Source organism: Lichenostomus cassidix, chromosome 1 (genome assembly GCF_008360975.1).
Source record: "Lichenostomus cassidix isolate B80296 chromosome 1, HeHo_3.0, whole genome shotgun sequence".
NCBI lineage: Eukaryota > Metazoa > Chordata > Aves > Passeriformes > Meliphagidae > Lichenostomus > Lichenostomus cassidix.
The window spans coordinates 88,508,583-88,521,868 of record NC_139479.1 but is presented as its reverse complement, the minus strand read 5'-3'; the positions used below and the strand labels follow the sequence as shown (position 1 = coordinate 88,521,868).

Sequence of the window (13,286 nt, the reverse complement as noted above, 5' to 3'; positions counted from 1 at the left end):
TGCTTATGGATGACCTACGTACTCAGTGAAAGGGTAAGCTTTCTTCCAGCACACAATTCAGATTGCACCAGAAAGTGCTTTGTGCTGAAATCACCTTTTGGAAGAGTCTGTCTCTTTCCTGTAAATTTGAAAGAGCCCAGATAATTCAATTGTGTACAGCTAGTGAGTCTGAATAGGTCCCTAACTTCTCCATTCATCTAGGATATTTTGTTGGTTTGCATATGCTTGTGAACTTAGGAAAGAATGCTTTTCATGAGCAAAGTGAAATGTTCTTTTTTTTTTTCCAAATAGAGCTTTTTATTTAATGGCAAACAATCTCACCTGCATCGTAGGCTACACTCAGCTCCTCTTTATAGTGCTTAGTACTCAATTAGAAACTGCAGAATTGGCAACACCTAATATTCTCAAAACTCCACTCTAGGTCTAACACCACTTTTGTCACTGAGGCTTGAAAACTGAGAAAGGTTTATTACTGCCTGTCTTTTCTAAGGTGAGAGCTCCTTGCCCTTTTGGGGGCGAAGGTCTCTGCTGTGCATTCCTCTACATTACTTACAACAAAGATGCAATGCTTCATCCTTGCCCAATTCTTCACGTTTCTTAACAAACATGCCATTTGCGCCATCTGACTCCTCCTCACCCCCCGGCCTATGACCTTATAGCTCAAAAATGGCTGAGAAGATTTTCCTTATAAGTCTTCCTGAGTCTAAGATCAAAACCATAAAGTCTTAAGCTCTGTGACAGACACATATTGAAATATTCAAGTATATATTAAACACCCTTAAAAAAAGTTGGAGCCCTCTACCAATAAACCAACAGGCTGTTCAGCATGCTTAATGTAAACATCTACCACTTGGACACTGAAGAATTCTGCCTGGTAGAGATCTCTTGTTGCTTACATGTCTCCTGAACGAGCAACATGGAACAGAGACTCTACTCTTAAAAAGTTCAGTACTTGAAGAGCAAGGCTGACTGGCAGCAGTAGAGTCCATCTGGGCCCCTGGACTAGAATACTGTACGTCACATACATTCCTCTACCAGGGATTTCTGAAGCCTTATATCTATCTTGGGAGTTCAATTTCACAGCCTCTAATCTCTTGTTGTCAGTTTTTAATTTTCCACTCTCTTAGCATCAGTTTGCCCCCTTTTCTTGGTCCCTGAAACTACTTCCACAATATTTAAATCCATCTTCAACCTCGAAACGCAGTTAAGCGAAAGAAAAATAACCAAGACCAGCTCACTTAAAATGGCTTTGGGCACAGGAAAGAATTCTCCATATTTCTTGTTGAAATGTTGTGCTATATCTTGGGCTAGTTCCAGGTGCAGGACTTGATCTTCTCCAACAGGAACACGTGTTGACCTTTTAATAAAAGACAGATACAGGAAACTCAGCAAAGCTCTCTGGTTCTGCTGAAATGTTACTCAAGACTGTCACAGCTTCTGCTATGACTGAGGGCCAAATTGAGCCAAACACTCAGATCCAGCTAGATATAGGTGCTGTGGGATCAAGACCCCAAACAGACCATATTCAAGGATGACTGTTTTCTGTGCTGAACTGAAGCCCATATTCAAGGGCAAAAATAGCCCTTTGTGAAGACATATATGGCAAAGATACCTGTAAGAGCAACTCATTAAACTCAGCTCAAAGAAAGGTTTTTGTACTATCTCCTGCTGTCTCTTTAGAGATCAAAGAGCACATGTTACAGAGTGCAAACAAAGTAAGAAAGATCTGCAAGGCATAAAGTGCAAGCACCTTGTCATGTCAAGTCTCAGGAAAACATAACAGTTGTTGAGGAGTTAGTACTGAGAATGTATCAAAGGAAGGAAATAAGAGAGTGGTTCTTCCTCATGGGTCACAATTGTATAAATATCATGTGGTGCAGTGCCTCTATTGTCACAAGTGTTATTAGAGGATCAGAACTGTTAGATTCAAAGGATAATTTGATCTTCTCTATTGAACTCTATGGCTTGAATACAATTCTGGAGGGAAACACAATCTGCATCAGAGGACATGAGGTGAAGAATCCGTTACTTCCCCTGGTGATTCTTTCCCACAGTTAATCATACTTGCTAAAAATGTATGATTCTTTTAGATGAGGCAGACTTGAAATCTTGCCAGCTTTTGATTACTCTCCCATCCCCCAGCAGTTTTTTTTCTAAGGCTTATGGGGTATTCAGCTCTGAATACTGGACATGTTCCAAAGTAAGGAAGTTCACTATGCATCTTTTAAGTTCCCAGAAAATTTCAGATCAACACGGTACTCTTTCCTTCCGATTCTGAATTACTGGGCTGACATCCAGGAATCAATTTGTCCACCTTTATTCCCAACCAGTCAGCAAGGCAACCTAAAAACAGTTACGGTAGTCAATAGGAAATCGCAATGCCCTAAAACTAACAGAGAGAAAATCAGTTACCATAATCAATATACTTTAAGCAGGTCAAAAGAAATGTTTCCATATGCCAAAATGGTTCCATATTCACAAAGTTTGCCACTAAACAGAAAACTTATTATCTCTATAAAAGCCTCTGCATGATACTTTGCCTTTTTCCTTGCTGGCTTTTTTTTTTTTTTAATATTTCTGTTCTGATGCTATTTTTACTCCTTTCTGTCATGTATTTACCTTCTGTCCATTTTCCTGTCTCTTTGATCCTTGGTTCATCTGAGTTAGTACTGTTTCTCCCCCTCCTCCAGCTCTAAATTCTGTTTCATGACTGCTGTTCCCTGCCTGTGTTTCCATTTCTCCTTAATTCTTGTTCCTTATATTATTTTGTTTACATTAAAACATTTCTTATTAAAGATATTAAGTCAAATTTCTTCAAAGAGATACTGTTTCTCTTTCACTTCCTTGTTTTGTGCTCTGTGTGGATAGCCTGCTGTTAATACAGACAGTAGCAAAAAAACCACTAGCTTTACTAAGGAAAGATGAAACACCTGATCTTATTAGAAATGGAAGAGACAGACATGGTTGAGCTCAATCACAGCAACGTGATTTCTGATAAAGTTTTCTGAATTTCACCTGTAGATACTTGACACTCAAATCGCTCAGATATTTGACAATCAGATGGGACTTAATTCTAAAAAAATCATTATCATACTCTGACTTTTGCTTCCTTCCTGTTATTTTTAGTTAAAATTCAGACAAATTCAAAATACCATCTCCTGGTGTTCTAACAGTACTGTTTTCCCTACTATGGTTAAATTTCACTTAACATGAAATTTCTCTACGTACATTTTTATGAATTCACAACTGATTAATCTTAGTTATTCTGCCCAGAAGTCCTTGTCCTCATAGTCCTTCTCTGTCCCAACAAATACCCACAACTTCCTTCAGAGCAATGCCACAAAAGTACATATGCTCTGAACATAAAAATAATTAATACATGGTGCATTGTCTCTAACATTGAATTACTGAGACAATTTGAATCATATTATGAAGTACACCCAGTCATGATAATGCACTAAAAATTCTATCAGCTAGGCTACAGGCTTAGGCATGCTGAGTCACCAGTCCCTCACTAGGGGCTACTTCCACTGCAGCACACAGTACACCACAGAGAAAACTGAACCAGCCCAGGTGCTACAAGGTGCAGTCAATAACTTCCTTTTTTTCATCTGTATGAACTGGCCTACACAGAATCCCACAATAATACTGGTATACTACATACAAACACTTCAGGTATCTCTACAGTATACTGCACAAAATAAAGCATAACTATCCTAAAAAAGAAGTGTATCTGTGTGAACATGTCATATGTATAATTAAAAACCAATTGTTATAATTCCCTAAGAATAATTCTCAAGTGATCAGCTTTTGCTCTTTACAGCGCTGTCAGTTGCTTTTTAACCAGGCTAGATTTCAACCAGCCACTTGAGAGTCTGTCATCCATTTCCAATCTTCTGATCTAATCACACCCAGCTCCCCAGCTTAATAAGTTAGCATGTTGACCTGGCAAACATTCATTCCAATTTTGCAGAACAGACATTGCTCATGGGCTCACATTCTGCCTCTTACTTGTACAGCAAAATATCTGCTGCTTGAAGCACAGGGTAAGTCATCAAACCAACAGTTCCTTCGCTATTCTGGCTGGCACGCTTCATCTGTTTGAAAAAGAAAAACAGAGAAAAATCACACTTTCAGCTGATGGTATCAAAGTCCGTGATTTTAATTAATTAGAATTCTGACCAATTGAGCAATTTATTGTGGAGCTCTACAGGAGAGAGTGTAATGTATAATCCACTCATTATGAATATATACATTCTGATTTACGTCCCATATTTATGAACTTCCCTACACTGTTCTGATATTCTAGTGAGAAGGGAACATAGAGTTTCATCTGTTTTCTGTTTGTAACCTTATTAATGGAAACAATTTCAAATGTAAAACCATCAGGCTGAATTATACTACAAACTACACATAAACCATACTTTTTAAATAGCATCCTCAGCAATACATTTTTGAAACACTTCACAGTGGAGATATAAAAAGGTATTAATACCTTTGTTTGACAGAAAAGAGATCAACATACAGTGATCACGCACAGTCACCAGGACAGCAACTGACAGCTGGGAGAACACAGAACCACAGAGGCAGAGCCCAGTGTTTCTGCATTAGTTCACACTGCTCCCCACCACCCACCTAATGCATTCAAGTCCTCTACTGACCCATTATATGGACCATTCAGATCAAGACAGACTACACACACAAATTCTGTTTCAGCAATGGCATATCTCTGCTTTACTTTCAGCAATAGTCAAATATACTAACCTCCTTGAAATCAGAATGATTTCATTAATACTGTTCAAATATATTTAGATTTTTCTCACACTCCCCTACAGATCCTGTATTCTGCCAACATCTCCATGCGCCTAAGATTCAGGAAACCTAATTTGCAAAGCCTAGCACCTGTAACACCTATCTGTAGATCTGGAAAGTCAATCCAGTCAAAGTTGGATTTAAGAGCTTAACTTTAGAACCTCAGGTTTGAAAAGGTTTGCTTTAATCTATGCCATGCATTAACACCGGTTGCCGTATTTAAGTTTTACTGGTTTTATTTAATTAAGAAGGAAAACAGGAAAAAAGAAAACATCTGGAGGTATTTAAGACTGCTCTGAACTCTGCAAGCTGAACTGCTCTTAAGCTGTTGGCTTTTTTTTTCCATTTGCAGATACTTCTCTCTCCTGTCTTTTGCTTTTTCTGCTTACTAAATGTCAAAATAAAGTACAAGGAAATTAAATGCAAAACCTTTGTTGATGCAGTCATGCTGATGCAGCACCAAGATTAAGAAGATGAACATTTGAAACTTGTAAAGGCAAACATTTTAAGATACAGTATCTTTCAGCACATTTTTAATATTTATAATTTCTACACTCCTCTTCAAATATATGCCTCTTTTAAACGCTCTTCCATAAAATCCACAGAGCAGCCACTCTTTATAGTGGAAAAAGAAAAGCTGTTGCGGAACTCCTTAATCAGCAAGGCTCAAGGTTTTCACTGCAATCTCTTGCAGTACTTTTGCATTATTAAGTAAGCATTGAAATAACGCTGAACATTCTAGCAAAATCAGTTTAACAACACTAACAAACTTCATATTTCGTACAGTTTTTGCAAGTCTCTGCCAAAACCACTATTCTGTAGCTTCCAGCAGGAAAATGTTCACTGAGAGGAACAGACCTGGAGAGACATGTTTTCCCCCTTCCACCACAGGACTACAGAACTATTTAAACCTAAAGCAAGGATAACCAAGGTACAGTTAATACTTCATAGATGAGAATTATGTCCAGGACAACATTTCTACTGAATTACCATAAATTTCTTTCCAGTTTACCAAACTGTCCATACCTTCCACTGGGGCAAACGTAGCAGACGTGGCACATTAGTTAAGCACCCAAGAATCCAGGCAAGTTCTGCGTGCTCAGGAACCTGAAAGTATGAAGTCAGAATCTATTTAAACCTTCTTCTTTTACATGCATATTTTCTCAAAGTCAATAAGGACAAAATAGTATCAAAGACCAGAAAACCATTTATTTCTGTATATTACTTTTTCAGTAATGTCAAGTGACCTGCTAATGGAAAGTTTTGGACACTGCCAGGATTGAATGCCCTACACTCAAGTAGGATAGCAAAGTTCTTGATCCTATCCACTCATATTCTAAATAAGAAAAAAAATGCTTTAGCGATAGCAGAGTCAAATGCACACGTAAACACATAAAATCTGCAGTTGTGGCTAAATTTGCCCCTCAGTTCTGTAATCCTATCAAAACCAATACTGACCTACCAGTGAAAGAGAATCATCAATGCATATGCTTTGCTACAAGTGTGGTTTAAAAAGATTTTAAAAATCCCACTTAAGCTCATACAACAAACATTTTATTTAATATTCTGGGGAAACTGTGGTCATTATGAAATTTTAATAGTTTCAGAAAGATGTCAGACAGAGTGATTGCTGCCGTCCTCCTGTGAGGAAGACTTTCTAGAGGCAGAGACAAGAAATGTGTCAACAACCCCTGCTGGATGAGCCCATGTTTACCCTCTTTACGTACACTCCTCAGCTTTTGCATTTCAAGCATTCATTTTAGGGTCAGTCAAAGAGGCAAGCATTGCTGATGCATATGTTCTAATTTTTTTCTTTTCATTCTGTCTGTTGTTAGTTAGCTATATAGACAATAAATAATCAAGAGAAAAAGGTGATCTATGTTCTGCTCCTTTGCTAATATACTTGATTCACTCTTTCCAATATTGGCAGGTTTGAATGTTTAAGAGCATGCTAACTGTCTCAAAGATGTCAAAGATTCATTCCTGCAACACGACATAACAATCCAGACGGAAGGCAGTAAAAAATGTTTGTTAACAAGTAAGAATTACTAGCATTATTAATTGCAATTTCTTTGTTGTCACATTTTAAATATAGTAATTTCCTAGCTAGCAGTCATTGGACTACTTTGGTCACCGATGTGTAGAAGTATCCAGCCTCCAGACTACAGCTCAGTGGTTTGAATATGGAATATCTCAGGTTGATTTTTTCCCTTCTTTCTGCCTTTCCCACAGATTCAGGGCTTTTTTTTTAATTCCCTCATGCTTATTTGACCTGCAATCTTCTGTGCATAAGACAAAGTGCAACAAAATACCCGGAGTAAAACGAACTTCACGGAAAATACCAAGCTCAAGACTCCTATTTCATTTAGAAGGAATCACCATCTGGTTCAAAGTGGTTTCTCATTTCTTTCTTCTAGTCACGGACAGAGAGGAGATGGTGCTCTGTTGCACTTGTGTTGACAAGAACCCTCTTTAAAAGCTATGCAGTCATTGATTCAGCTCTGTCAGATGTTGCTTTCGCAGCCAAGACTGCACGTGTGTTTCACTGGATCAGTGGATTTGACATTACATCAGTTACCAAAACACCAAGTGATCTAAGCAGCGTTTGTTGGGTTGAATACACAGTTCTGGGTCCTACCAAGTTATAGTCATTTCCAATCTTCAAACACACAGTCCTTTCCTAAGTAAGATTAAAGTGCTGAATATGCCAAAAAAAAAGCCTAATAAAATGAGGAGAAAATATGTAGAAGGGTACACCAAATATATATACCAAAATATACCAAAGGGTAGAGATTTCAGTTGGAACAAAATTCAGTACTAGAAGCTAATGAGTTAACATTCATCATCCAAATTGCAGTAACTGACTATATGCTGGTGTGTAAATCAGGAGGTTCTAGGCTTAATCCAGGAATCATTTGTCAGATTTAATCATGGTTTAAGCTACTGTGTTTTACTTGGCAAGAGGGGCAGGTAATTGCTGCCTTTGCTTGGTCATGGTGTATCAGCTCAAATGTTACTCATTTAGCTACAGTATTCCATCACTTTGATTGGATAAACTTGATACAAAGAAACTGTAAAACGTGATGATGTATATGACACCAGTAAAATAAAGGCTCAGTCTACTCTTCCTTTCACTGAGCAATACCCATGGATCACAATCAGGAGAAGCCATTCTCCCAGACAAACTCCATCAGCTTCTTGCTGCAGGTCCATTTAAAACTGCGAGCAAATGTCTTTGTTAAAGAACCAAAACACAAGAATGCAAGAAATAAAACTGGACTGGATCACAACAAAGGCAATGCATCCTTGTGATCTGTTTCCAGGAGTAGCACTTGGAGCAAACACATGAGCCTACTGCTCATGTGTCCTACAGTGTCTTCCCCTCATACTTCTCCCACATCCATAATTGTTACACTAGGGAATATCAGAAGGTATTATCCCTGGCCCAGTCCTGGTAACCTATATGGGTTCCCCAGGAACATGTCTAATCCCTTTCCGAACCAGCTGATACTGCCCACTTCACAACCACACGCAGCAGCAAGTTCCAGAGGCTTAAACCTGATGGGTGAAGAAATACTTCAATTTAGTATGCATCCATGTTTGTTTACTGGCTTTGAATACCACCTGTTTCTTATATTGCACAATTTGGTGAACAATTCCACAGTCAGCTTATTCAGTATTTTTCTGATTTTGTAAACTTTGATTGCATATATGCCTCAGACTATTCCCCTTCAAACTGAAGCAACCCTGACTTCTGAATTTTTCCTTCTTAAGGCAGCTACTCTATCTATCTGTTGCATGAATCCTCTTCTTTGTATCATATCTAATTCATTGGTTCCTTCTGGAGATGTAGATACTAAAACTTTACCCAATATTCAAAAAATGGGCACATGAAGGTTTTGTATGGTGACAAAACATCACCTCTGTCTTATTCACAATACCCTTTCCAGTGATGATGACGTATTATTGGCTTTTTTGAAAACTGCTTGTGCTGAGCCAATGATTTCAGAGAGCTGCCAGTGATGACTCCAGGACTTTTTTTCCTGCATTGTGACTCGAATTAATACTTATAAAGAAGATTTAGACTACTTTTACCTAGATGTTTTAAAGTATTTAAAGCTCTTCTGCCCCTTATTTGCTGCCCACTCTGTTTTTTGAGTTCTTTTTAAATTCCTTTCCTTGGCATAGCATTTGGCTACCCATAAGGACTTAGAATTGCCCCTGAACTTCTGTTCACTACCTTCTTCAGGTCATGAAGAAATATGTTGACCAGAACTGCTCCCAGCAAGAATCCCTGAGGAACATGACTGCTAACTGTGCCATTCAAAAAAAAAAAAGTGAGCATTACAGCCTATGTGGCTTTCAACAATGAAATTAAAGGAAACAAAGAAGAGAAATCTCATATTTGCATACATCTCCAAAACAATTTTGAGTTGATTCCTATTGTGTTGGCAGTGTTTATCGTGCCATCACAAAGAAAACCACTGTCAAAGAAGCATCACTTTTCATAAAATTTTTTTCATAATTTTTTTCATAAAATGGGTAAAAAGAGTATGACTGTTAGAGAGGTATTCTGCTTGTTCTTAAAATTTTTTTAAAGGAGGTTACCCAATAATCTGATTAGGATTTCAAGAAGTAAATGTATAAAGAGTTCAAATTAATTCAGCTTATTCTGTGCATAGTTTACCCAGTAAAGAACACTATTGGTTTTGTATTTTAAAATCTGACAACAAACTATTGTCCAGACCTATGATGTAGGAATTACCCACCTTCTCAAAAGAGAACAGATAATAATAAACCTAACTCTTTTCCAAGGAAGACATAATTTTCTCAGCAGTGCCTTCTCCCTCAAATACGTCAGTATAAAAATAGTACAAATGGTTGACAACCAGAATTACATCTCCAATTAACAAAACTCACAACCAGTGACAGCTCCTGAACTGTATGTCAAACTAAACTCCAAGAATGTCACAATCACTGGTAATTCTGAAAATCAGCTATCTAATCAATTAAATCCTTCAGGTCAACTTCAGCTACTTTTGTGACCTGAAAAAAATGTAATAGCCTGTTTTCAATATAAACATTATTTTCTTGCGAAATATTCCTTGCAGCCTTGCTGAAAATATTTCCAGGACTAACAGTCTTTTAAGTCTTCTATTTATTGTTTCCCTTTACAAAGTCAACTATTTCCCATTAAAAATTTTCGAAAAAACCTTAACCAAATCCATACAGCGATCCCCCCTTTTTAGACAGCTCAAATCATACCCTTTGCTCTTCTCAGTAAATACATCAAGCTTCTCTCTTTTTTCCTGCCCATTTAAACACAGTTTTCTTTCCTAATCTCATACAAGTCTGTAAAAACCATTAACATTTCTCAAAGGGTCGAGATGGTCATCTCTCTGCTATTACCAGGGACACATTTCCTCTTTCAATCTCCATTGCATTAAGCATCCCCCACAACCTGGCTTACTAATCACTAATCAAAGAGTTATTTCCAGAGCAAACTACTTACATTCCTTCCTTCTAGCCTGACAAGGCCAAAGCTGCATAACCAGATTCCTTTTATTTTTTAAAGCACACTTATTTAACAGAGGTGACTGCTTCCAAATGATAATGTGCAGTTATGTAAAAGGCACTAACATGTCTGTTTCTTCCTGAGTGCCCTGCTCCTCCCTTTTTAAAGACAAATAGCTTCTTAATTATTTACTTGTGCAGCCACTTGAAATTATTAAACTCAGATCAGAATTTATACTTGGATCATCTCTGGAGCATTATATGCTGAAGTACAATCTCAGGGTTTCTTCCACCAGAGCTACTTTTTTTGTCCTTGATGCTAGCTATTCCTTACCAAATTATTGCTGATGTTTCCTGGCCACAGCCAATGATATATACATGGAAAACCAGTAGCTACTTTTAGTCCAAATAATTCTAGATGTCTTTTTTATGATGAGACATACAGCTGAGGAGGACAGCAAGCCATGACTTTCAAGAACAACAGTGGGAGAGGCATGAATACTGGAAGTAGATCTGAAAGCAAGGGAATCAGAAACACTGGGCCTCAGCTTTCTAAGGTTGTATAACAAAGTTGTGTGTTAGCAGTTGAAGTGCAAAAGGCAAAAAGAGATGCAGTGTTTAATTTTCAAGACGGACTTCCTCAAGCTGCAACCTACAGCCCTTCTCAGTAAGGCACTGCAAATTTGCTGCATATCTATCATGTGGAAACAGCTTCCCCTCAGCAGTGTAACCTCATTAAGGGCTACATTTTAAATGGGCAGTAAATTTCATAGATTTAATTTTGACAGTGTAGAGTACAAACAAATAGGTCTAAGGATGTAGCTTGGATAGCTGTGTACTAGAAGAAATTGGAACAGAGAAGGGAAAGAGTCCTACATTTAAAAAGAAATTAAACCTTTTTTTAGGACTTCTGTCTCTTCTAGAAGTAACAGTTAGAGCTTCCACAAAATTCAAGAGGGCTTTTTTTAAAAGCAAATGATGCATACATTTTTCTTGAGTAAGAGGTAAAGTTTTATTAACACCTAAGGCTGCAAGCAATATGTTCAAGATACTTAGTGATGGATTTCTATATTATACAGCTAAAGAAAAAAAAACCAAAGGCCGTAAACAAGACAAAAGAAAAATAGACTGCTCTTGAATCAAATACATATGATGCAGGTACTCTTACAACAGAAAATTAGACACAGTATCCAAACTCCTTTTCAAAGAAATAACTGATTGGGTAGAATAAGTTTATGGTTACAAAGACAATATCAGATTTAAAGAACATGTTAAGCAATGTATTGAATTGGGGGGTGGTTATCTAGCTATTGTCAGTAAATTGTCAAAAAATTGACACTAAATATTGTCAGTATCTACACTTTTCATCTTTAACGTGGAATATTTAAGTCACTTATCTTTATTTATATTTGGCTAAAACTTCCAGAAATAAGATCTGTCTCTCCTTTCTGAAGACTCTGACCAAGAAAATTCCTACTGGAATCAAGTTTTACTGGTTATAAACCCTGACAAACCACAGTAATTTGGCTGAAGCACCCTTTCCTCTCCTTTATTCATTATAAAATTAACTTGTTTTCAGAAACATTCTCATAGTACAACCCACAATATTGTTTGAATAATTAGTTTGGTGTGTCCAGAAGACTGGTGAAGAGAGGAAAGTATAACAGCTACATAATAGTATGAGATGAACAAGGTAAATTAAGGCAGAAAAGAAAAAAAAAAAAGAGGAAATCCTAGTGAACCATGACTTTCCTTCCCACTGAGCTCTAGCTATGTCTAGTCCAGTCCATGAGGGAGAAAACAGAGGAATGAGAGAAGCAGAATAATTTTCTAAATTAAGCAGTCACATACTTCCTCTTATGACAGGAAGTTTTCAATGGACCGTGTTAAATTAATGTACTTTAATGAATTTATAAGCTATGATGCAATGGAAGCTTTTCAGCCCCTCTGAAAATTGGACAAGGGGTAGCGTGAATCTATTCAAATTCTGCCCACAAATCAAAGCAGATGGATACTTCTGGAAAATAACAGCAGTGAAACAGTGCACACATTTATATTGTTGTTTTTTGGCTTTCGGAGTTAAGGCTAAGACAAATTTGCAAATTCCCACCTCCCAGAGTTACTGCTTCAATTTGCTTGCATACTGCAAGAATACTGCAGCTGATTATACTCAGAAAATAAATCACCCCATCCAGAAGGATGAAAACTGCAATTTTCCGCCCAGAAACTGAACGTTATGTTGTCCAGAAACTCACAGGACTCCTCAGAGAAGTGCTCATGCAGCGTATCAACCACTGCCTGCTGAATCAACTCTGATGGAATTTTAGTTTCTCTTGGGACATTTAGCATGTGTCTACTACAATAGATAGGTGGACAGGAAGAACAGTCTGAGACCACATAAAAGCCAAATCAGTTTCTAATATTGTTTTGACTGTGAAGCAGATGAGATACAAGATGGTTATGGGTAAGAACTGAAATGTGTAAGTGTACCCACCACGAATCAGAGAAAATGGGTTATACCATATAAGTTTACCATGTGTGCAGATTGCATATTGTCTTCCTTATTTACCCCCTCCCCCATAGTCCTTTTTGGTTTCAATAAAAGATCTAAGTTTTATGAAAGATGACTGTTACAGCTTTTATCAGTTATGGTACAATTTAAGGAATATATTTTCTGTTTCTTCGAATACTCTCATGATATGTTGTGTAAGTCATTATTCCATTACTTCTTTTTTTATGCCCAGTAGGCAAAGGCAGCTTCTTAAAGCATATCTTGACATTATTTTACTCTAGGAGGGTTTCATACATCTTGCAGCTGTACCACAAATAAAAATGCACTATTTTGAAATGTGCATTTATTTTTATGCTTACTAAAATTGTCACTTTTCTGTAACTTCCTACTTGAGAAAATATAATTAAACAAGCTGTAATAAAAGAGCTTCTCTCACTAGGGAGGCCAT

At 37.3% G+C, this 13,286-nt stretch overlaps 1 protein-coding gene across 7 annotated transcripts in view; it reads right to left on the bottom strand.

Annotated features, from left to right (window-relative positions):
- Window positions 1–13,286, bottom strand: part of WARS2 (tryptophanyl tRNA synthetase 2, mitochondrial) — a 45,050-nt gene that overhangs the window by 6,914 nt on the left and 24,850 nt on the right. For all 7 annotated transcript variants that reach the window (XM_085069644.1, XM_085069671.1, XM_085069657.1 and 4 more), the window contains 3 exons: window positions 5,839–5,919; window positions 4,012–4,097; window positions 1,239–1,357 (listed from right to left, as the gene is read on the bottom strand). In XM_085069644.1, the coding sequence (XP_084925770.1) occupies window positions 1,239–1,357; window positions 4,012–4,097; window positions 5,839–5,919 (286 nt within the window). The remainder of the gene's footprint in view (window positions 1–1,238; window positions 1,358–4,011; window positions 4,098–5,838; window positions 5,920–13,286) is intronic.